The sequence below is a fragment of the Chamaea fasciata genome, unplaced genomic scaffold (assembly GCF_029207755.1).
Source record: "Chamaea fasciata isolate MVZ Bird 193981 ecotype frontalis unplaced genomic scaffold, bChaFas1.0.hap1 SCAF_16, whole genome shotgun sequence".
Taxonomy (NCBI): Eukaryota; Metazoa; Chordata; class Aves; order Passeriformes; family Sylviidae; genus Chamaea; species Chamaea fasciata.
The window spans coordinates 11,308,330-11,333,551 of NW_027094101.1; the positions used below are offsets into that span (position 1 = coordinate 11,308,330).

Below are 25,222 nucleotides of genomic sequence, written 5' to 3' on the forward strand. Positions count from 1 at the left end.
AATCAGGTAATGGTCCCATTTTATGAATACATGAACAGCAGGAATCCTACAGCCCGCATCAGAAACAAGAGGTGTTCTCCAATCACCTTCTTGGACAAAGGAAAAAATAAATTACTGGTGAGAAATTAGGCAAGCAGTCTCCTGTTACTGCTAAAAGAAAATGGCATTTGAATTTCATTACTGAAAGAAGAAAAGCACAAGATTTGTCAGTGATAGTTACTGCAATGCACAGATTGTTGCTGCAGTCAGTAAAGTCCTTCCCAGTCAAAGGCCCTATAACAAGACCGCAGCCCCCAGCACTGCTTGTCATTGTCTCCACTTGCCTCTACTCCCTCCCTCTGTAACACTAAACCAGCTCTTTCTATGTTGTGCTTCAGCTGCTTTTCACAACGGCCAAGGCAGAAGCATCATGTTCCAGCAGCCCCTTCCAATACCCAGAGCCCAAACCACAGAACAAAGATATGCTCCCCTGTAGATCCATTACCTGCTAAAACCACCCTGCAAACAAGGAATGTGGCGTTCCTCCGAGCCCAGCTCATCCTCTGCTTTCCTACCTCCACCAGCACACTCTGATTGTGTAATCCTATTTCTCTCTCCAGGAAGCTGCATTGCAGCAATAGCTGTGGAGCAAAAAACAAGGCTTGCTTTATACTGGAGCTGAGAGGGAGAACACGACAGTGAATGGCAGCTCATTGCACACAGGTAAATCCCATCCCACACTCCTGCAGCTCACTCCACACAGGTAAATCCCATCCCACACACCTACAGTTCAGTTCATACAGATAAATCCCATCCCTCACACCTAAAGTTCATTCCATACAGGTAAATCCCATCCTACACACCTACAGCACAGTCCATACAGGTAAATCCCATCCCTCACACCTGCAGCTCACTGCACACAGGTAAATCCCATCCCACACACCTACAGCACAGTCCATACAGGTAAATCCCATCCCACACACCTACAGCACAGTCCATACAGGTAAATCCCATCCCACACACCTACAGTTCAGTCCATACAGGTAAATCCCATCCCTCACACCTGCAGCACACTGCACACAGGGTAAATCCTACCCCACACACCTACAGTTCAGTCCACACAGGTAAATTCCACCCCACACACCTGCAGCATGGTCCATACAGGGTAAATCCCATCCCTCACACCTGCAGTTCAGTCCATACAGGTAAATCCCATCCCTCACACCTGCCATGGGGGCCCATCAGTGTGTGTGTGCTCAGCATTCCCTGAAGTGATGAAGCTGTTAAGGATGGAGAAGCCATGGCTTGCAGCCTGGCCACAGCACCCTGTGGCAGGATTACCCTCTGGCCCGTTGCCATAAAGCATCTTATGCCTGAAATCTGTCCAAAGCAGTTTGGTTTGGTTTCTCACAGCTTTTTTACCTGTCATGTTCTCTAATTCCCAGCAAGGCTATAATTTATATGATCAGATATATACAGTGAGAGCTGTTAAAAACGCTTCAATACAAACTTACTGCCTCCATCCTGCTCCCAGTGTCCTAATTTTTTATCTGAACATCACAACATCAGTATAAAGCAAGAACCTTGCAAAAAAAGAGTATCCATGACAGATGTGGAAGAGAGTTAACAGAGAAGAACAAGATGGCTGGTTCCCATTATTTGAGAAGGAACCTGACAGACAAATTGGTAGAAAACATAACACAAACAGAAACTATTACTGCTATTAGGTTACACCAAGTTTATTTAAAATACTTAATTTTCATTATATTTATGTTACTTATGCACATTTTTGTAGTATTGCCAGACCAGTTAAAACATATGAGTTGATTTCAGTTGTGTTTGTTGTCAAGAGATGCTGCCAAGAACTTCCTTACACTTCATCTTTCACTAAAAAAGGAAGCCAAAATTGGCATGCTGTGGTGATGTTCGAAGTCTTCAATCAAAATTGAGCTTGATGAGTTACAAATACAAATGAGGGATATTATTCTTTCCTTTCCCTGCAAACTAATTTTCTTTTCCTGTTTTCCTCGGTGGCTTCTGAAGCCTGTATTACTGCACTGCCTCATTCAGAATGCAAAAGGCCTGGAAGGGCAAGAGGGTATCTCTCGTGAAAAAAAAAATAAATTTATAGGGTTGTTCATTTGCTGGGACGAAAGAGGAAGGGGTGGTTTTATATCAAGAGTAGAGGCAACGAAGTACTGAAATCAGCCAGCACTGGAGGAGAAATTTCCATGAGGAACTCGCTGGCCTGTGCTTTGCCCAGTGCCAACGCTTACTGATGGAACATGGATGCTTTAAAATTGAGCCAAACATCAAAAATAGGACACCACAAAAACATCATCACTAATTTATGTGTTTTCCCAACACCCACTGTTCTGTTCTGTGAGAAACCAGTGGTGAAACAAAGGTTATGAGGGAAAAAAAAAAAAAAAAAAGCCCTGAATAAAACCCAACATCCCAACAAACAACTAGAAAGAAAACCTTGTGCTGGCAATCCACACTCTTGGGTAACACTTTTCCAGGTTACCTGTAAACATTCCACCCACAGGTAGGCTGTGTACTCCAGGCTGGGCTGTCCACTGCCACCACGGGCAAGGCAGCACCTCTCCCAGTGTTTCCCTCAGTTCACCCCATCCCCCTGGCAGCTTCCCTTTCCAGCAGCTCCTTCACCCAGCAGGACAGTGGATGCTCTGCCGTGCCTCCTGCAGAGCTGTAATGGTCTTCCAGGCAGAAGCATTTCTATTTTTAGAGCTGACAGGTAGGACTAAGAGTTCCTAAAACAGATCTGAGACACCATAAACACAAGGGCTGGAAAGCTGGTTGGGAAGAGCAGTGGAAGTGGAGAGCACATCACACTGACACTGCAGGCAGGCTGAAAGGCTTCAGGAGAGGAAACCTGGAGTTCATGACATGCAGATGGCAGAAGAGATGAAAGGAATTGCAGGAGAGAAGCTCAGATCCCAATTCCAGGATCATCCACGCTCCCAAACACGGCCCACAGCTGGGACAGTGACACGGTCTGTGGGGAACAGAGAGCAGACTGTGACATGGGAACCTGACCCCAAACCCCTCCACTGATCCCGCAAAAGGCACCCCAAGGGAGTCAGCACGGAACACAGATGCCCTATAAACCAAAGGAAGCATGTTCAGGTTTCTACCACAACAGCAGATCCCTCCTGAGGCAAAGGAACATCTTTCCGCTTGGGAAGACATCTCAGACAATACAACAGTCATCCTCTTATGGGTTCCACCAGCAGCCCTCACTTTGGAAAAGGCACATTGTCATGGCCCAAGCAGGCCAGGGTTAAATTGGGTTAGTGTATTCCAGCAGGCGCCAGGTAAGGATTGCCCAATTCCTTTGCTGTTATCCAGCCAATTTTCAAGGTACTTGAACTCACTAGGTTTCAAACTTCAGGCATTCTGAGGCCATTGCTAAAAAATTCCTAAGCAAAACAGAATTATATATGGGCACAACAGCTGCAAAGCAATGTATTTTCATTTGTAAAATTAAAACTGAACTTTTTTTTGGAGACGGCAAGGGAAATTCCTGCTGGAATAAGGAATATTTCAAAGGGTTTGAGATAAGGGAAAGCTGGAGATAGAAGTTTTTTCTACTCTCAGAATTACAGCTACACAGCTAAACCAGTAAATTTGGCACTTCATCCTGTCACCTGGAGTGTACTTGAGACATACTGACTTTTTACAGGAATTCTTTAGCAAGCTGTAGAACATCCCCCAGAAACATCAGCAGAATTAGATGTCAGTGTTTAAACTGCCAAGTTTCCCAAGAGTCACAAGAAGGTAAACACTCACTGCCAATGCCAAGTTGCATTTCAGGAAAATCACAAAATCTAAATGGGAAAGTCACCAAGTCTGAAGCTTTATTGCCTTCAAAGTGCCTTGTCACAGAAGTTCTGTAGCACAGTGCCCTTCAGCCAGAGCCCCAAGGAGGAGCTTGATACAAAACAAGCACTCCCCACACAAATACTTTATCTCCTGCATAAAAACTGAGAGAGGTTCACTGAAATAGTGGCAGAAGACATTACAAAGGGGAATTAAGTGTGGAAAACTAAGTTGGCATTTCTTCATGCTGACAGCATTCACTTACTAAAGGCAGTACTTTTAGTGGAGTGACTTTGGTGCTTTCTCACATCAATCAGGACAGTACAGCTTTGTAATTTCATAAAAGTTGAGTTCATCACTAGGGCAGACCTGTGTCCTGGACACTGTAGGTGCCCAACCCAACTCTCCACAAAGGCACTTAATGAGATCAGTTCCTTGCTGATGCCATAAAATAATTCCATGACTGTCCAGCCTTGCTAGGACATGCATCCATTTCCACAACAGAATTTATGGGTGTAGGAGCTGTCACACAAAATTCAAAATACTCCAAATGCAAAAACTAGGAAAAGAGAACCTGAACTTCATGCTGCAAAAAGTGGGATTTCTTTTCAAAAAGAAACTCATACCCTCCAAAAATATCCTCCCTGCTGCAAGTAGATGTATCTCTACTGGACAGCAAGAGAGACAAGCTGCTTCTTCTTCCACACAGCCAAGAGCTGCAACACATAAGCAAGGTCCCTACCGCATTCTTCTGCTGAATTTCTACTATTGGCTAAATATGGAAAATGAAGAGCAAAATATTTTGTGAAAGGAAAAACAAACAATCTAATACAAGGATACAGAACCTTACTCCCACAGATCTGAAGAGAGCCTGAAAGCCACAGAAATAGTTTACGACAATATTCTCTGTTTTAGACACTTTGAATGCTTTGGAAAACCCCCAGAATACTGTTATTTTTGCACAAACACCATATGGCTAAGAAAATATCACTTTCTCTGTTTTTCTGGACCATAGCTGTCATTTCAGGCAACAGGACCACAATCTGATAAAACAGACCACAACATTCAGAAAACCAAGAGGGAACAGAGATGGTTTTCAAGCCACAGAACCGTGGCTGGAAGAATTATCTACTTTTAGCTGGTAGCAGCTCTGACCCCTAAGGCAACCTCTTCCGTACATAAAGAAGAGAAATTTGAAAGCAGATCCATCTGTAAAAAGAATAGGGTGTTTTCAGCCTCTGGAAAGATAAATCTGTTACATAACTTTTAAAGCATATCCATCCTTCCACAGGCCACGAGCCCACTGTGATAATTATCTGTGTGGTGCATCCTTGGTCTTTCAGCTTCATTGCTCCTGATGTGTCATTTCTGCATTACTTACCTGTACTTTCACAGCTACCTGCACAGCAGCACCAGCTGCCTTCCTTCTGATGGAACCCAGCTCTTTTATGTCACTTATTCTTTCAGATGGGAGAAGAAACCTCACTATTTGATTCAGACTTACCACTATGCCTGAAAAACTCTTAAGAGCTTAAAAAGAACTGCAAAAGTAGAACAGGCCCTACTAGAAAAACCTGCTTGAACAAAAGTCGTGCACACAGATGGACAGGACGCAACATACAAGGAGGAACAAAAACACATTTGAAAATAATGATGAGAAAGGTCTTACATGAAATCTGAGAATTACTCAAGATCTTTTCCTTTCTCCTCCCTGCTCCTTCTGACAAAGGCAAAGCTAACAGCAAAGGAGATTCACCCAAGTTCAAAGAGTCCCCATTTGTTTAAAAGTTTCTGGTATACAGCCAATCCAGCAAGATTTAAAGATACAACTGGGTGTATCTTTACAACAGAGATACAACACATGAGTGCTACCCTGTTCATATAGCACAGACACACATTGCCACTCAACGGCCTTCTTTTCTGAGACACATCTACAAGCTGTTTTCATTTGGGTAAGAAAAATAAAGGAATTTAATTGGTAATTGAAACAGACAAAAAATTTTAACAGTGTTTCTGGAATGGACTCTCAATCCTAGAATTCATGAAACAAAGCTCGGAAGCCAAGAAACAGATCCAACTGGCCACAGGGCAGCTGTGAACTCTAATAATCCCTGAATTTATGAGGCTAAGCAGTGGCAGAGGTACATCATGACATCACCTGAGCTGTTTTAATTCTGGCCCAACACTCAGAGCACAAACCCAGAGGAAGACACTGCACTCCCAGGGCAGGAGTGGTGCCTGTGCAGCTCCACCCGCACACACAGGCAGCTACAGCTGGCCTGCTGCCCAATGTGCCTGTGGGGACACAAGGCATTGGATAAATTGCTCTCAAACTTGCCTGTTAAGCACCACACCACACAGACAGGGCAAGGGGAACCACCTGGAGACTCCCCAAGCTGCTGGCAGGGGCAGCAAGAGCTGGTTTCAATGAACATACACGTGGCAGGCAAGAATCTGAATTCCTCCCTGCTTCTGAAAAAATCCAGATCAGGATGTTCTCCTTGCCCAATGACAGCACAGCTGCCAGCAGGACACCTAGTGATTTGCTCGGTGTTTATTTGCATGCTGTGCTTGCTTACTGCCTCTGGGCATAAATACCCAATTTTATCCACTTATTTGAGTTTACTTTGTGTCTGGATGCACAAGACACCACACTGTACAGCATGCCTCCGAGGCCATCATCCCTCACAAGACTAAAGGCCTAATGAAAGACTAATAAAACAGTTTTATTGCATTTTCCCACACGTATCTTACAAGAGGTCAGCTCATCTAATAACACTGCACAGCACTGACTCGGGTCTCCATTTATCTGCAGGTCTCTGAATCACTGTCCTCTGCACTCGGGATTGTCCAGGAGGAGCCACACACACACTGCAGACACAGAAGACCTGAACACTGATTCCCAGTAATGTGCCCTGCAACAACAGCTTTCTTTCCCTGTATCTCTGTCAGCCTCCCCATCTGTACAGTCAGACCAGTGATGTTTGAGGAGTGCTTTAAACACTCCTCAAAGGATGAGAAACACTATAAAATCCAGGTATTATCCTTCTTTGCATGTGCTGTGCTTCAGTATGGTGAGCTGTGATCCAGCATTTGAATCACTGACCTCCAAGTCTCCATTTGTAACTCCAGGCAGAGAAGACAAACTGCCTCCCAGACAGAATTTGCCCAATACTTACACTACAGAAAAGACAATTACAACAAGAAACCAACGTAACAAGCACTGCAGAACTGCCAATTCAATTTATAACACAATAACCAGGTTATAACAGGATTCAATAGGTAATTTCCTTATTGTAGAGCTTCCAGAAGGTAACCCTACTATTACCTTCCTTTTATACCAGTTGGCCTTTAACCTTTACCAAATTCCTTGCTTCAAACTGTAAGAGCAAAGACCCATTTTAGAATTCATACCCATCAACTGTGCCTTTGAACTGTAAGGCAAAATCCAATATTTGCAAGTGTGAACATTCATTACTGATTAAAAAATAACTTGGAAACCTCCCACAGTAGTTCAGTTTCTTTACATAACATTTCCTTCTCTGTTTATTTCATAAACAGAGATGGAGAATCACACAAATAAAAGCCAAGAGGCCAGGCAGAGGCAAAGCTCTGGCTGAAGAGCCCCGTGCTACTTTAAGCACTGTAAGGGAAGTGATGCTAACGATGTATCAAACCAAAGCATGAAGTATTGGCTTGGGTTTTCCAGCACCAGCTGGAGAACAGGCACCTGAAAAGCCCAGCTGAGCCTCCGCCGAAGTGCAGCACCAGGCCTCCACTAACACCATTACTCAGCTGCCTGCACCGCCTCAGCCAGGGGCGCCCTCCACGCACAGCCGGTGCCGCACTCCCCACGGTTCGCAGCTGTTTCCTCAGGGGTTTTGTACCCTCGCCTTCCCTTGTCCTCCCTTTCCTGGCCGCAGCTCCGTGCCGGGGCCCAGCCGCCGCTCGGCGGTGCCGCTGCCGGGGCACGGAGCATCCCAAAGCCACTTCCCGGTGCGGCCGAACGCGCGGGGAACAACGCGCCCTGCTGCGCTGCGCTGTCCCCGGGGTCCGCGGGCACGGCTCCGGGCCCCGCCGGGGTCCAGCCCCGCGCTCGGGTCCGGCGGGGCACGGCAGGGCCCCCCGAGGGGCAGGACGGCCCCGGCCCCCGCGACCCCCGCTCGCCAGCGGAAGCCCCGCGGTCGCGGCCCAGCGCCTCCCCGCTCCCCGCGGGCTGCGCCGCGCCGGGGACCCGGCGGAAGGGCATCGGCCAGCGGCGGGGGACGCGGGGCTGGCCCGGCAACGCGGGCACCGCCGCCGGCGGGGATGGAGGCGGCGGGAGACGGGGGCCCGCGGGGAGCCCCGCTGCCGGGCGGGAGCGACGGGCGGCGAAGGCAGCGGCCCGCCCGCGGCCCGGCGCGGTCGGGGCGCTCACCGGGAGGTGCGGGCTGCGCGTCCTGCGGGGCTGCGCGTCCTGCGGCGGCCGCGCCGGGCTGAGCCGGGCTGGGCTGGGCTGCGCCGGCCGCGCTCCCGCCGGCCCCGCCGCCCTCGGCCCCGCCCTGCCGCGCAGCCAATCAGCGCCGCCCACTGCAGCCCCGCACCCGCCGCGACCAATGGGAGAGCGCGGCCGCGGCTCGCCCCCGGCCGGGAGGGGCGGGGCGGGGCGCGAGGGGCGGGGCCGGCGGGGCCCCTCAGGGCCGGCGGGGCCCGGCAGGGCCGGCAGGCTCAGCGGGGCTCGGAGCGCCGGTTGCCGCTCAGCAAGGGGCTGCCCGCCCTCCTCTCCGCCTGCCCCGCGTCCCCCTGCTCCGTGGGCCACCGCGCAACCGCGACAGGGGCAGCGAAGCGGAGCCTCTTTCCTCACCGCGATGGGAATCCGTGCCTGCACTGTTACAGCTCCACAAAGACCCACTGTCCTCTCCTTATTGCCTCGCATTTACCTGCTGCCACTTGGGACCTACTTAATTTAGCAAAGGCGGCAACTGAGAAAGTCTCTTGGTCTTCTAACTCTGATTAGAAATTCAAATTAAACCTAGTGTGATGCCAGATTCCGAATTTGAATCCCTAAGCTTCACCAGCATTTAAAACTGGCCTAGACAAAACATGTTTTTCTTGGGGACAGTAGTGGACTGAAGCAGCTCAAATCCCATACCGAGCCCTTCCGCTCAGCTGCTGCTTGGTTCTGCTACAGCAATGCGCTATTTGCAGACACAGTGCTGCCCCTGAAGCTCCAACACAGCAATAAATATTATTATGTATCTTGTCCTCAGCAGAACCTACGGCAAGCATGTTGAACCCTACCTGGACTCTCATCTTACAGAATTCCATGTCTCATTCACAGTCTTGGTTTTCTTCAAAACCTAAGACCTGGCTACAAAAGGCCAGTAAGAGCTCCTGAAATGCACAGCTCCGTCCCCTCTCCTGCGAGCAGCACACGGGTACCCTCTCCCTGTCCGGGTGACTCCCCAGAACTGGGATTCCTAAAGGACGCACACTGGGTCACAAGGGAGGGGAGCTGTCAGACCCTGCCCAGCCCTCAAGTGCCCCCATGGAAGGCTCCAGGGAATATCCTGGATCAGCTCTTGTGGAAGAGCAGCTGAAGGCCACTAGACAGAAGAGCTGCAGAGGACACGAGCAAGGCAGGAACTCTGCAGGCTCTGAGAGGCCAGAGCTGTTCTTTTGTGCTGCAGCACCATCAGTTTGCAGATGGTGTTAGAGGATCCTTCTGTCCCTGCACACACCACTCCAGGCTAGGCCATCTACGCCTCCTCATTTCCACTTACCCTGCCCAGAACCCTTATGTCTGTCAGTTTATTCCAGCAGGAAATATTTAATGGTCCAAAATCGCAAGAGAGGCGGCAGTTTAGCCATTCAGATGGCAGCAAGCCATTTGTATCATAAAGGATAAGGAAGCACTAGAACAGACTAATGGGAGAAGTACAGGATCTCCATGTTGAGAGTCTTTGATAACACTTATCAAGATTCTCAGATGAATATGATTCTGCTTTGAGAGGAATACAGAGCAGATAATTTCTTGGTGCCTGTTCTGATCTTCCGAAAATGTAAACCTGCTACTGACATCCCACAGAATAAGACAGAGCAGTAAACTTCACTTTTTTTCGTGCTATCTTCTGTCCAACTCTGTCAACTTTCTTGCCTACTTTATTATATGCATATTTACTTAACTTTGAGGCAGGAAGTATGTTACATCTAATTACTATTAACATCTCATATATCTTACTCATTATGTGACGAGAATCCCCTTTGAATATTTGCTCAAGAAGCTTAGAGAATACACTTGCTCAAGGAGCTTAGAGAATACACTTGCTTGCAAGCTACAGATGTTCCTTTGCATCTCTTCTTGCTCACACCAGTGGGGCTGGCCTGGGCAATGTGTACACAAACACACACACATCTGTATATGTAGGTATTAGTGCCTTGAGGTGCTGGTATTGTTAAAGAAATTCCATGTGCCATCTGCTGGGGGAAACTTTCTCTGAGGCAATGTGCTGTACTGACACAGCTGACTGCACTGCTGGCAGCATAACGATGCAGTTATTTCTCAAGAGGAAGCTTTATTCTCTTAATGCACCAACTTCCAGCACAGATGCAAAGGACACACAAAAAGTCAGGGTCAAGATGAGTCTATAAAAGAACACAAACTTCTGGACCTATATCATCACACCATGACATTCTGGCAGCAAAAGTAGCTCATTTTCAAATCCTACTTCACCTGAACCTCCAAAGTGTTCAGGTTACAAATACCATGATCACACTCAGGAGGTGAATTGCATTTTAAAGACAAATTGCTAAGCATTATGTGAATATTTCTTAATTTATTTGCGGGTTGAAAAATCTCTGCAAGCTTATGAAACAGGCAGTCATCCTTGCCATGCCATAACAAGCAGACAGGAATTCAGCACCCACTTTTCAGAAGCAGTCTTCAGTTTCCTGTACCCAACACTTAGCACCAATAACTGTCCCTAAAGTCAGCAGCAGCATTTGGCTGTCACACTTGTGGCAGTCTGACTCCAGGCAATGTGGTTTCAGGCACAGGACTGAGGAAAACCAGCTTGGCTAATACACCCTGCAGTGCCACATTGGGAGCACAGTTACACGTAACTCCAGAGTGGACCCAGATATCCTCTGCCACCAAAACAGTTCATCTGCTCTTTCCTTATACCCCCAGCAACAGATCCCCCTGATGGCCCTGAGTGGATCACAGGAGTCAGCTGGATTAGGTCTCATTGATCCAATCCAGAAGTACACCTGCAATTAGGTTTCCTGGGAATCAAACCCATCAGAATTCAAACAGCAAAACTGCTAAAAGCAACTATGGAAGGGGAAAATACACAACTGGAACACAAAATATGCTCAGCAAGTAGAGATCTCAGATGCACAGAATCATTTCTCCAAGTTTTAAGATGTTGTCTACCAGAATGAAAAAAACAAAGCAAACAAGAAAAAACCGAGAAATGCAATTGCCAGGGACAAAGCCCTTAATCCTCTGGTGAAAATGGAAAAGGACTGGAACTAGTGGTGGATGTAGAAGTTCACAGTGGTCGAATTAATGAACAATCTCATGATAGTTATCTTCTATAACACTTTGAGATCCAGTTTAAGTCTTCATCTTCTAAGGAATGAGATGTCCTCACCACACACAAAATACATTCACCTTTTCCTAGAATGTTTCCTGAAAACCCCAAGCTGCTGGAGGCAAAGCTACTGTCAAAAAGTAGGCAATTAAACACCATCTTTTTTTCAGGATTATTTCCACTGTAACTTCATCTGCAAGTCTAGGTGAGGTGCAGAACCACACATGCCACCTAAACTGTTACTCCGAAATACAATACTGTCAAACTAGAAAGGAACAGGGTGTTGAACAAACTGTAAAATGTTTTGACTCAAAGTGTTGTACAGCAGATGGAGCTACAAGGATGGCCTACAAATAGCCACCTACACTTGGGAACACCCAGCAATGACAAATACACAGAATTCATCCCACCCAGGGAGAGTCTTCAGCTTTCTTCCACTACAAAATGACACACAGACGTTCACAACAAAGCAACTCTCAAAGTTTCACATCAACAAAGATTTAAAAGAAATAAATGCAATTAGTTTGCAATGCCTATTTGGGTGTCACATAAAAATTCAAGTTCTTCTCCTGACCAGTATCTATAATTGTGTCACCTTTACTTCTCTTAAGAGATAAAAGCAGGAGAGGGGTGGGGACTGAGAAAAGGTATTTGTTGTTTCACCATACAGCAGTGACAAAAGCGAAAATCAGTTTGTTTCAAACCAGATTCCTCCTGGAAGATCATGTGTCTATCCATTACCATACTTCCCAAGAAGATTTGGACACTCCTCCCTTTTATCAGAACTAAATGCACTGCAAGGTTTCTGCAGTTCCCCTTCAATTCCTCTATTTTCCTCTCTTCAGAAAATGATCCATCTGGATGACCACTAGATTTGCCAACCAGATCCAGAAATGCTGCCAACTGCCTGATGACTTTATTGAGCAAAAGAGAAATTCACTTTTCCACATGAAAACTTAATCTCCACAGCCCAGTAGAAATATTCATAGGTTTTAAATTAAGTGCCTACTTTCTCTTCCTTCACAAAAATGAAGGACTTGCAGGGGAGTTTCTGTTGATAATTCCAAAGACTTATAGAAATCCTGTGTGAGAAAAACCACAGGATTCCCTGACTGCTCACACTATTTCACATCAGTTCAAACTGATTCTTGTACAGCCTTCAAAAAATCACTACTGAAATAAGCAGCTACGTTCAAAAATAGTCGACTCTACCAAAGTTATGAACATAACAAACCAAGAAACACTAGTTTGGGAATCTTTGGATTAAAATACAGTTTTTTATCTCTGAAGTTCAAATGAGGGTTCTGAGAGAGAAGTTTTGTATTAATCTAGGCAGGTATGTGCTAACATAATGTAATTTTTACTTTGACTGTACTCACAGGGAATGGCCACCATCATCTAATAACCTTTCATCCCATTAAAGAATGCAAAAATAGGTCTTCACAAACATTATGAAATAACTGACTTACACCAAATGTAAAACAGGCTTTCAAGAAGTCCATCAGATGCTTCTAATAAACATCTTGCACACTCCCACACGGGAGGAACAGCTCCATCACTGACACTCTCCTGGTGCTGAGGAATGCAGAGGGCACAAGGATTTCCATGGCAGTGTACATATGGCAAAGGGATATAAACACAACAGTGTATGTAACATTTATAAAAGCATGAGAAGATTTTTGGGTTTCATTAATAACATCAAACAGATTTAATAAATATGTTTTATTTTAATCCAGAAGTAAGATATTTGAGGCCCCTTTCGTGTGGGCAAGACATTCTTGGCCACGTCCCTACCCCCAAGCTCATGTGTATAGGCTGAGGGTAGAATTCCAAATATTTCAAGAGCTGTAACATCTCCCTCTATGTGGTTGGTACCTTCTCACCCTCAACCTGCCTAGGACAGAATAGCTTAAAATTCCTGCAGGACAATATAGGGTTGACCTCCTACGCTCCAAAACATCTGTGGAGTATTTTTAGAGGCTCAAACAGAATTCATCTTGTCTCCTTTCAATTCAGACAGTGGCCCTAAACTAGAGGGGATTTATATAGGGCAAACTGAGAATTAAGGGCCAAGTTTCATAAGCAAATTTCTTAAAGAAAATTTCATTCATAACAAACAAATCTTGTCCAGAACATTGTTTCACAAGTGTCCATAAATACAAATGATGTCTGGAACTGGGATAAGACTGAGAACGGTGTCCATGTTGTGTAAACTAAGAAGGGAAATGCACGACATCTGCAAATCAGCCACATGGAAAAGGTTAAATTCTTCTCTGCCATACTCTAAAAGTGAAGTCATCAATCCCAAAGAGCAAGCCACCCTGTCACTGCCACTGTCTGGCATCCAGCAGGTACTCAAACATCAAAGAAATCATGTCCAAGTGCAAAACTCCAAAAAATGAAGTGCCCAAACCAAAAAAGTAAAGCAAAATTCCATTGCAATACTTTCTGAGAACACAATTCCACCAGGAAGATGCTTTTCTTGGGATGAAAATCCTTATCTTAACATCAAAATAGCCCTTCTTCTTAGGTAAAGATCTTCTCTTTTCTCACGGGCCTGTCATATTAGGTGTTCAGCCATGATCTTCCACAATTCCTGTAGGAGCAGAAAAAAATACAGATGTAATTAGATAACCAGAAATATTGTATCTGGCATGTTTCTCAACAACAGAAGTTTTCAGCCAATTGACTTCTTCATAGATATTAGAATATTATTTCGTCAACTCTGAACTAGGAAAGGAATTACTAAAAGTGTGAAATGAAACCTCTCCTACAAGAAAATAAATGAGAAGAGGATATTAGTCCCATTTTCCAGTTCAATGACAAAAATGGCATTTTACAAAGCAGAAGACTCTTATCCTTTGAGGAACTGAGTGGAATCTCAGCCACTCCACTGCTGCTGATAGAAAATCAGCTCTGTCCCAGCCAAAACCAGGACATGCCAATCTAGTACAGATTATGTAAGCACAAACAAGGATCATTTTAAATCAAAAAAGCTAAATGGAAATAAAAAATGTTTATTCTCCTGTTCTTACTTCATGTTACATAAACAGCTAACAACTAATTTGAGATGATTAGCCTGACACATTACATTTATTTTCATGAATGCCACTTACCAACTGCTCAATTCGCTCATAAACAAGGAACTGGCAGAAATCAAGCTTAACGGGCTCCACTGTATATTTCATTTTTCCATCTTGAAGGCTCTCCAAATCATCTAGAGTATTTCTAAAGTGGCTGTAGGCTTCACATGTAACATCCATATGTCTTAAAGTGAAGTTCAGCCTGGCAAAAGAGTACTTAATTTAGAACATCTCTCCTACACTGGCATCTTAAGTGGGTGTGTAACTCCCCTGACCTAATGAAAAAATGGGTCTTGTCAGCATAATTGACTCCCTTCAGCAGCCAAAAAAATGTACACCCCCCATTCCTGAAAAGCAGAAATGATGTTATGTCAGCATCAATACACAGTAACTCTTGCATGAATCTTTCCATTGATTTTAGGGCACTTTGCCACAACAGAATCATTGGCTTGGCTTCCTGTTCAAACACCTGGCAACAAACCACAGGAAGAGTTATTGCTTACATATCTCTAGAGATTTAAGCAAAGCCTGTTTGTGTATCAGCTTTTGAATGGACTCCAAGGCACAACTACTTAAAAGCATTCATTGATTCCTTTAAAGCAAACAAGAGACACTGTTCTAGAATTGCTCAAGCTAGGAAATAAATAGCCTAATTCTAAACCACTTCATTCCACCCTGTGACCTCGAAAATATATAGCAAATGTTGTCAGGCATTTTAGAATACATCAATGTAGCCATCTATTTATTCCTATTTGCACAGAGGTTATCTCAGGTGAGGCAAAGGTAGGACAACAAAAGGCAAACTCTTGTTACACTCAAGTTCTGAACTGATAAAAATTAAGCATGTAGAAAAAAAAAAGCAGGAAAAAAAAAAAAGCTTGTCCTGAGCATATACTGCAGCCTGTGATCATCTGATACAATGAAAATCAGAAGCCAACCCTTAATTAAAACACACAAAGTGTTTAGTGCTTTTTCTATTAGGTTCTTGGTAATACTCACCTCTTTTCCAGTGCTAAATAAACTGTGCAAGAATTTCTCAAGTTGTGTGTGATTCTATACAGAGTCCTGAACAAGGCATCTGTCAGGTCATCATCATAGAACACTACAAAAAACAAGATTAAGAGCATATGTATAATTAAGGATAGAATTTACTTAAGTGTCCATTATGAAACAACAGGCCTTAGTTTGATTACTCTGATCAAACAAGTCACTCTTTTATCTAAGTGCAAAGTACATTTTTAATGACAGCAACTGACCCAGTAGGAGTATTCACAGCTGCTGTTTATGCCAGGCTTTCTTTAAGCTTTCTCTCATCAGAATGGGAATCATTTGTCAGACAATTTACAAGCTTTGACAAGAGTTCTCTCAGCCTGGAAATAATCTTACTACAAAGCTAAAAAACCAGGGTATTAGAGAGTAGACAGCCTCTTTTCTTACAAAAACCCACATCAGGCCATAATTAATTTGCCATTATAAACAAATCTCCTTTGAAAGCTGTCTTGCAACTCCTTTCAATGTCATAACTAAACCAAATTCTCCTTTATCTGTAGATCAAAACAATGGTTTTCCTATACAGATAAGCTAGCCTGTAATTTTCAAGTCGTTCACATAAGCAAGAAAAAAAGCAGAAAAGTGATATCCAAAGGGATGGACTCCATTGGAAAATGCAATATCTGGAACTGTTATTCACATTATAGAAAATCTTAGTCTAATGACCTATTTATCATTATTTGCACAGAAGTTATGTAATACAAGACAAGGACAGGACAACACAACTCTTCTGATTCCTTAGTTACTTGTGATTATGTTTAGTCACAAAGAATTAACACACCAAAGAAAAGGAAGAGCTACTAGCTTGCAACATCTGTTCTCATAATTGCTAATTCAGAATGTAAATATAAGCCTTTAGAAAAGAAAAATACAGGCAGGGCTTAAGGCAAATTAAGGCAGACCTTTGGCAAATTAGGTAAGGATCTGACCTATTAGATTTTTAAAAACAAACTAGGTATGTTTAAATTATTATTCACAATGCTCAAGTGTTTGATTTAAAAGCTTACTGTTTATATTTCCCTACCATCAGCTGCCATTATCACAGAACAGTGATCAAGCAAATCAGCAATCTCTTCTTCAGACCAGCTATAAGGAGCTTCAGGATCTGTGAGAAAGAATATGGCATTGGTGCACGTGATTAAATATCTCAAATGACTGGAGAAAAGGAACTTCTTAGCTCCTGTGGGCAGCTGCTACTCCATAAACAAAGCACACCACTCAAGGGAAATCAAAACCTTCCCTCTTCATTTTCTGAAGCTGCCTCAGTCCTCTGCTTTCTCTGTGTTGTGTCCAACCCTCCCAAGGCTGGAGGACTGGCAAGCAAAAGTTTTCTTTCACTTTAGAATTCACAATCCCGTAGCAAGATCACTGCTTTAAATACATTTAAAGCAAGCACACCTTTAAACAAAACCCTAGATGTCCTTATATAAGTTTTGATTAATCTTTCTATTTTATCATGCTTTTAAATATTTATTCTTCATGAAAAGAATCTTTATTTGAAAGTCTAAAAAACATAAAACCTTCTCAACTGGTGGTATCAAATATTATCATTAACCATAATTGTCTTTGAGGCCCAAGAGAGGCTTTTGAATATTTAACACCAAACACCAAGCCCAATCTATAAGGACTCATTATAAGCACCTACCAGTGCAGAATTCATCTTTCAGCCAATCCAGTTCTTTCACTTTTATGTCCCCTCCTGGGGGTGAAGAAAGATCACATCAGTCACAAATGGCCTTTCAGACAGCAACTGGGCTAAAGGAGAGAGTCAGGATCTGACCATACAGCACCTACCTCCTGACTCCATCAGGTGTTTGTTTAACGCAACATTTTGCTCACACATGGCCAGAAGATCTTCACCTACATCTGGAAAAGAAGTGATAATGATATTAAAAGCAAGAATATTTTGTATGAGCCATATATGCCTCCCAGACTAACACTCAAAGTTTCTCTCAAGCCCATAATATTAAGGAAATTCAGAGCAACTCCATTCCCTAATGAATGCTTCCCTACTATCCTTCTTTCTTTAGTCTTTCAGTCCCAAGCTCTGAGCAACCCTTGAAGAAAGAAACTGGATCCCTACACTACCTATTTTAATCTGGACACACTATCTTGAGTTCACTGCAACATATCTTGCTTTTAAACTCTTGAGCTTTCTCAGCCCCTGGAGAAAGTTCCTGTTATTTTTCAAATTGATCCGCATTAATAAAAAATGATTCACTATAACTGAACAGACAAGTCTGAAAATACCAGGACGAAAGCACTGCTTTGGGAAGCTTCATGAAAATATTTAACTGAAAACAACTACCTTACCTGTGCAATAAACTCTCTTGGCAACTGTTCCCATGATGATGCTGGTAATCCCAGTGCCACCTCCAAGCTCCAGCACAGAGCAAGACCTGAACGTGTCCCTTTGAAAGAGAATGTAATCAGCCAGAAGGAAGGCAGCACGCCAGACCTGGGGACAAGGGAAGCACTTAAAACTCAGTCAGTTCTGAAGTACATCCCATGAAAATCAAGACACTGCGAGGCAGAACACGTACTTGTTTACCAACGTCTTCTAAGGGGGTTGCCATAGTGTGCTCTGTGTGAAAATGAGAGTAGAGCAGAAAATAATTATCTCAAAATTGTTCACATCAAGTTCCACAGTGGCAAGTTTGAAACTAAGGCTATGCTTCCCTTTAAAATATAGAACTAAACACTTCATTCTATAGAATAATGCTAGATAATGCCAAACACTCACTCTGACTAAGGAGCACTGAGTTTCCCCATGGTATTCAACTGCTCAAATCACTTCCAGAGAAGAAAGGTAAATTTTTACTTGCAATATCACAGTATTGCATTTATTATTCTCTTTCACTTAATAAACTGCTGTTCCATTTCTAAAGAAAACCTATTATTTTTTTGTTTTACAGAAACATATTCGTCACATTTCTCCCTGAATGGAAACTTATTATTTACCTATTTTGACCACATCACTGCAAGTGCACTCCCACTCTTCATCTTCAAAAGCATCTTCTTTCCCTTTCATCAGAATCACAGGGCACACTATATCCCTCAAAAGATCCTCTGTTTGTAAATCAGAGGCACTTCGAGGCCTTCTGACCACTTCCAAGTCTCCATCATCATCCAGCAGAGCTTCTACTCCTTCACTATTTAATTCTCCTTCTTTTTTCACATTACTCCTGTCCTTGTCACACAGTTCATCTCCACTTCTGCACTGGTGTTCTCCACCTGCGGTGATTTCTCTCACGTGTTTTCCAGATGCCAAATCTTCTGTGCTCCAAAGGAGTTTGAAATATGACAGGAATACTGTAAGAACACAGTGTGGGGGTAAAAGGTTAAACACCAGATGAGGCAGAATCTGTGCACAACTTCTACATGCATGAGATTTTGGTATGCATTACATGTATTAAAAATCTATAGAGTAAAAGATGATATGGGTAACTTGAAACATAGTTTTGTTTGCTGTGAAGAAATACTTCTATTATTAAGTTCTGTCAGCAGAAATTAGTCAAGCACTTTCACAGTCCACTGGCTGACTCAGCATCCGCAGAGTCACAATGGGCCCATTCATCTGATTTAGTAATACTTATTTTAACTATAGGCAGAGGAGATGCTTTCTTACATTCTCCAAAAGTTCTGTTAACAGAAGTTCAAATTAAGTTGAAAGCAGAATTAATATAAATTAGAATTAATTTCTTTTGGTTAAGATTCCTATCTTGGAAGAAAGAAGAATGTTCCAGTGAAGTGCAAATTGAATTTTTGTTTACTGCCTTGAAAGCCTTTAGGAATTCAAGTCTTGGAATTGGCTCAGTATGTAAGAGCAGAAATAAGTGTACAGGAGACAAAGCTGACACTTCTGCAATTTTTTTAAGTGTTCAAACTGATTATTCAAAGAGATTAAATGACTGAAGCTATTCTCAATGATGAATTAATTAAAAATCTTTTACAACAATCCCTCAGTGACATCAGCATCTATTAAAATTTTAAGTTATTGAAACGTGGACCTGGCAATTTTAATTACAGGAATCTGTAATGCCTGAATACCATCCAAATTCACAATTTATGGAGTTCTATTCCAGTTTCTTTAGTAGGCAAGATGTTTCCAAGGTGGTCTACTGAAATCTGACTGAGGTTCCTCTCTAGTGAGACCATTTTTAGGTAGATCTAATAAAATCTTCAATGCCTGTCCTAGCATGAGGAATTTTTAAAGTCTCCACTGTTTTCATGGTCGCCAAATGAAACTAATTGGACTAGAGGATGCCATCAGTGGATGAAATGCTTTGTTCTCCAAGTCCTTTCTGATCTTCTGCATTTCTACAGCATGCAAAAGGTGGAAAGTCAAACTGACTCAAAGGGGAAGAGACTAAATCCCCATAAACTTCCCCAAAACACAGCAAAGTGGCACTGGTAGATTGTTATGGCATTAAACGCTGTCATGCTACAATCCAATTCTTGTCTCAATAAGCAGAGGAATTTCCCAGACAGAGCTCATTCAGAGTAGTTGGAACACACTGCCACTTCCTTCTGCTGAAAGGTTTTTTGCACCAAGCACAATCACAGCAAACACATGGCAAACAGCATGAAGACCCACAACAGCATTAATTACCTGGGTTTTGACCTGAACAGGGTCAAAATTATTATTCATTTCTTTGTCAGGCCTATTTGATAATTTTTCACATTGTCATACACCAGAACAGCTCCAGAAGTTATTCTTTTTATGTCACAACTGGGTTTGAAATAACAATTAACACCTCTGTCACTGCAGGACTTTTGTGCAGAACATTTTGCCAGCAGCTTCAAGGTCAGTTCCCTTGACAACTTTATAGCAACCTACAAGCTGGCAATCAGCCAGGGGCATTTGCTAACTCATTTCCTCTACAGCCTTGCCTCTTCAAAGTCTATGTCCCTTAAAGCCACTGCTACTTTGAGTTTTCATGTTGACATTTTTTTTTAAGCAAACACCCCCCAAAAAAAACCAACCCCACCAACAAAAAAAATCAAAATTAAAAAGGGAAAATCACAAAGCCCAAAGAAAGCTGTTATGCTCCCCTGGAATAGATGGTATATCATCATATAAACATTTAATTAAACTTGATAAATTAATTACTGATAGTTAATATTTTAAACTTAAGTTACACTATTTAAAACCCTTGGGTTCTCATCTTTTGTTTGTGTATGAGAAACATCGCAACCTTATTTTTAAGCATGATTCCCAAAGTGCTATATTGACCCTATTGCTCAGTGAACAAATACATTAAATTAAACCTGCAAGGGAGTGAATTTGGTTACTTTTTCTCAGAAATTTAAAGTTTAATTTTTAAGACAGGCTGTCTACAAGTTTTCATTTCTGGAGTTAATTTCATGAGGAGAACCCAGCCAGCCCTCTTTCCACAGCCTGTGTAGGAAATGATTCTGCTTATAACTGGAATAAAATATTTAACTATAAATATCAACCACTTAGAAGAGGACTCAGCCTTACAAAGACATGAGCACAGCTAAAATACAGCCCCATCAGAGTCACATCCATTACCTGGCTGTCCAACTGCATTCAGTCGTACCATGAGGTGTCTTTTGCTTGGGCAGTGCAAGTGGACATCAGACAGCACAGTGTCACTTCTAAACGTGGGGTTATCCATCTCCTTCTCTGCTAAATCTACCACGGGGTGCTGGTGAGAGGAACATCTGCAGTGCTCACAGTCCCTTAAGCAGTGCTGCCACAAAGGGATTCCATTCTCTTCCATCTACAGGTATCCAGTAAGTTTTGCTCACCAAGGGAACTTCAGGACATCGTTTCTGAGAAGGTGTAACCGTGTGAGCTCCACCACGCTCCAAGACAAGTTACTCATCAGGATATTCAACCTAAAACCAAAGACAGGCAGCTTTTAGTTGTAGCCTGACACTGTCTGAACATTGCTCCAGCAGTATTTCAGAAGATAAAAATCAGATGACACTTTTCAACAAAGTAGCAACGCTCCAATGCTCTCTTTTACAGAATCCTCATTTACTTAACTGTTAGTAGTTCAGTGGCAGCCACTGTGTATTTCAGGAAGAGCTACTAATTTGCTTGTGTTACAAACAACCACCTCTGAAAAAAACCAAACATTACCACGAGTGCACAGAATTACAATGCTAAATCAAGGTCTTCAAAGGGAATAAGGCCATTTCCTGTGTTGGCATTAACATCTCGAATGATTATGCTAAATTTGCTAACATCCAGTTGTGCTTGCACAAGATCACTGCATGGTTCAGGCTGGAAGGGACCACAGTGGCTCATCTGGGCTCACCTCCCTGCTCAGGCAGGGTCACTCTGGAGCACAGGATTGTCTCCAGATGGTTCTGGAGTACCTCCAGTGAGGGACACTCCACACCCTCTGTGGACAATCTGTCCCAGTGCTTGGTCCCTGCACAGAGAAGTTCTTCCTCACGTTCAGGTGGAGCTTCCTGGGCATCAGCTCCTGCCCCATTGCTGGGCCCCAGGGAGCAGAGCCCGGTCCATGCTCTGAGGCCTCCCTTTGATATGAATACACATTAAGGTCCCCCTCAAACACCTCTTTTTAACTTCAGCCTTTCCTCGTAAGAGAGATGCTCCAGACCCCTGATCAACCTAGTAGCTCCCTGCTGGACCATCATATCCACACCCAAACGACGGCAGGCTTTAGAGATAATCTCTGTATCCGTAGCTGTGCAGTTCTGTTCACTTCTGCCAGCTCCAAACCTGCCCTTTCCCAGCGCAGCGCTCCGGGCATGCCCCGGGGTTCGCGCCGGCGGGACCCGTCTGTCCGAGTCCCCACGGCGGGACCCGCCTGTCCCGTGTCTCCACGGCGAGACCCGCCTGTCCCGAGTCCCCACGGGGGACCCGCCTGTCCGAGTCACCACGGGGGACCCGTCTGTCCCGTGTCCCCACGGCGGGACTCGCCTGTCCGAGTCCCCACGGGGGACCCGTCTGTCCCGTGTCCCCACGGCGGGACTCGCCTGTCCGAGTCCCCACGGGGGACCCGCCTGTCCCGTGTCCCCACGGCGGGACTCGCCTGTCCGAGTCCCCACGGGGGACCCGCCTGTCCGAGTCCCCACGGGGGACCCACCTGTCCCGTGTCCCCACGGCGAGACCCGCCTGTCCCGTGTCCCCACGGCGAGACCCGCCTGTCCGAGTCCCCACGGCGGGACCCGCCTGTCCCGCTTTCCAACCGCTCGGATCCCACGTCTCCCGCTTTCCCCGCTCAGATCCCACCTCTCCCGCTTTCCCCCCGATCAGATCCCGCCTCTCCCGTTCCCGCTCGGATCCCGCCTCTCCCGTTCCCCGCTGAGATCCCGCCTCTCCCGTTCCCGCTCGGATCCCGCCTCTCCCGTTCCCCGCTCGGATCCCACCTCTCCCGTTCCCCGCTGGGATCCCACCTCTCCCGTTCCCCGCTCGGATCCCGCCTCTCCCGTTCCCCGCTCGGATCCCGCCTCTCCCGTTCCCGCTCGGATCCCGCCTCTCCCGTTCCCCGCTGGGATCCCGCCTCTCCCGTTCCCCGCTGAGATCCCGCCTCTCCCGTTCCCCGCTCGGATCCCGCCTCTCCCGTTCCCCGCTGAGATCCCACCTCTCCCGTTCCCGCTCGGATCCCGCCTCTCCCGTTCCCGCTCGGATCCCGCCTCTCCCGTTCCCCGCTGGGATCCCACCTCTCCCGTTCCCGCTCGGATCCCACCTCTCCCGTTCCCGCTCGGATCCCGCCTCTCCCGTTCCCGCTCGGTCCCAGCTGTCCCGGCCGCCCCGGCGGCGCTGTCGCTATGGAGGCGTGGGCTCCTTCCGGCTCCTTCCGCTGACGCGCTGCCCGGCGGCTCCCGCGGGCGCTGCGGGCCGGGCGCTGTGCTCGGGGCTCGCCGGCGTTTGAGGGTTACCCGGCGCTAAACCCCGGCTAAAAGCCTGCCAGGGGAGAGGCAGCGCCAGCAGCGCGGTTCGGGCGTGCGCTGAAACATCCGCAGGACTTGCTCGGAGTTTCAACACGCGTTTCCTACTCGCCTTCTTTTATAATTGTTTTTAGCATCGCTTGGCTGTCTCGGTTCATCTGTAATTCCATGCGAAATCTACAAGCGGCTTGAAAACAAAATGGAAAAACCTCTGCGGAGGCAAATAGGCGTTTCTTCCTTAGCCTAGAGAGTATCGGAACTCTAGTAGCACTGTAAGATTAGCTGAAGGAACAGCTCTTCACTTGTTTGGGTGATTGGGGGTTTAGTTGCCTGATTCTGAAGAGTTTTTAATTACACGTAAACTGGGTGAAATAAACAAGACTGAGTTAAGCATTGAGTGGAAACATCATAAGCAGAATCTTTGGGAGGCTTTAACAACAGAAATTTGTCTAACAGAGTTAGACCACCAGATTTTAATATCTACATTTTGGAGCATGGTGTCTTAGACAGTCATTTCCCATCGGAGCTCATCTACAGTGAGAGCTGGCAGCTGGTGTGGCCCTGGGGCTGTGCGGTCAGTCCAGAGGGTGCAGATGGTCAGTGGGCACAGGACACCTCAGCAGCTGGACACGCTGACCAGCCCTGTGCAAAATCACAGACACAGGTGCTCTCCAAACTCCCATCTGTGTTCTAGTTCACCTCCTTGGTGAGTCTGCCAGGGCTCTTGAAGTTGTTTTATCTTTTAGCAGGAGGATCTTGTTCGAAATCGGGCATTTACATATTAATTATTTATCATATGATGCTAATGTCAATTGCTATAGATGATCCTTGTATTTTTCTTGAGTAGTAGGAAGTATTAGTCAATGCTTAAAAAACTTTGGAATATAATTTATGGTCTGTATCTATTTCTAGATGTCTCCTTATCATCTGCCTCCCTCAACAAAGGCTAAGAATTATTTTTAAAAAAAATATTAAAAGAATTAAATAATCTTTCCCCATTTTTACAATCAAGAGTTTTGAGTGGCAGTGAAATGGAAAACACAGAAGCCATTCAGATATCTCATTGCAGTTTCTGTGGGGAATTCTATTGGATGACTATCTGATAAAAATGCTTTGGAAATTTGTTCTCCTTTTATCTGGCTCTTGTGAAAGAGCAGATACACTGCCACATAAATTATTACTGCAGTGTCTCTGCTGGCATGTTCCTCACTGCTATGGAGTGCTAAACAGGCAAAGCAGATTATATTTGTCACAAAATCTCACCAGTCTGCATCAGGAGGCACTTACTGGTACACAGGCTTAGTATAATTAGAGGAGTAGCCAAAAAGCTGCATTACATGGGGACTTTTAAACACAAAGGTACATTATGTGAGAAATGGAGCTGCTACAATTGCTTTTCTAAGAAATGTTGATACATATGCATAATATTTGGGCAAAGCAGGAATATCTTGTGGCTGTAGAAGGTCTGTGGCTACAGATGTTATAATGTGGGGGATCATGAAAATTGTTTAGGGAGCTGCAGTTTCTGTACTACGCACAAGAAGGCTTCAGCAGCAAATTCCTGAGATGTACCTAGTTTTTAAGGATGCACCTCAGTTACATTTCCTGTCTTCCTCACAGCCATGTGACCTAGGAATTTGTTTAAATTTACCTCATATGCCAGACAACTTTATCTCACATGCCAGACAACTTTACTGAGGTTTAACTGCTTGTTTGAAACGATGAATTGGGCCAGGGCCATCCACTGATCAAGTCCTAAAAAGTTGACTGTGCTGATTGCTTCAGGTATGTCCCTCCTGT

General features: G+C 44.7%; 2 protein-coding genes across 6 annotated transcripts in view; both read right to left on the reverse strand.

The window, feature by feature from the left end:
- Positions 1 to 8,313, reverse strand: part of ABAT (4-aminobutyrate aminotransferase) — a 50,742-nt gene extending 42,429 nt beyond the window's left edge. Inside the window, exon 1 of one of the 2 annotated variants that reach the window (XM_066198526.1) lies at positions 8,240 to 8,313. The gene's annotated coding sequence lies outside the window, so the exon portion shown is untranslated. Of the gene's footprint in view, positions 1 to 484; positions 616 to 8,239 lie in introns of those variants that run through there. The other variant, XM_066198527.1, reaches the window with a different exon arrangement.
- A 2,090-nt stretch (positions 8,314 to 10,403) lies between these two features.
- METTL22 (methyltransferase 22, Kin17 lysine) lies at positions 10,404 to 23,296 on the reverse strand. 4 transcript variants are annotated; one of them, XM_066198275.1, is made up of 11 exons: positions 23,221 to 23,296; positions 21,066 to 21,394; positions 18,491 to 18,841; positions 18,073 to 18,113; positions 17,843 to 17,987; positions 17,324 to 17,395; positions 17,175 to 17,228; positions 16,554 to 16,634; positions 15,479 to 15,581; positions 14,513 to 14,681; positions 10,404 to 13,992 (listed from the first exon to the last, which is right to left on the reverse strand). In XM_066198275.1, the coding sequence occupies exons 2-11, from the start codon at positions 21,274 to 21,276 to the stop codon at positions 13,957 to 13,959; spliced, it is 1,263 nt and encodes a 420-aa protein (XP_066054372.1). In that variant the 5' UTR covers positions 21,277 to 21,394; positions 23,221 to 23,296; the 3' UTR covers positions 10,404 to 13,956. The 4 variants fall into 4 exon arrangements, with proteins under 4 accessions (XP_066054372.1, XP_066054375.1, XP_066054371.1 ...); XM_066198278.1 differs by lacking the exon at positions 23,221 to 23,296 and adding an exon at positions 23,195 to 23,219; XM_066198274.1 differs by lacking the exon at positions 23,221 to 23,296 and adding an exon at positions 23,116 to 23,173.
- Between the last annotated feature and the right edge of the window lie 1,926 nt (positions 23,297 to 25,222).

Coding starts and splice junctions, on each gene's coding strand:
- METTL22 (XM_066198275.1), bottom strand. CDS start 21,276: ATGGAAGAGAATGGAATCCCTTTGTGGCAGCACTGCTTAAGGGACTGT. Junction 17,988..18,072: donor TAGAAGACGTTGGTAAACAA/GTACGTGTTCTG, acceptor CCTTGTCCCCAG/GTCTGGCGTGCTGCCTTCCT. Junction 17,229..17,323: donor ACACCTGATGGAGTCAGGAG/GTAGGTGCTGTA, acceptor CTTCACCCCCAG/GAGGGGACATAAAAGTGAAA.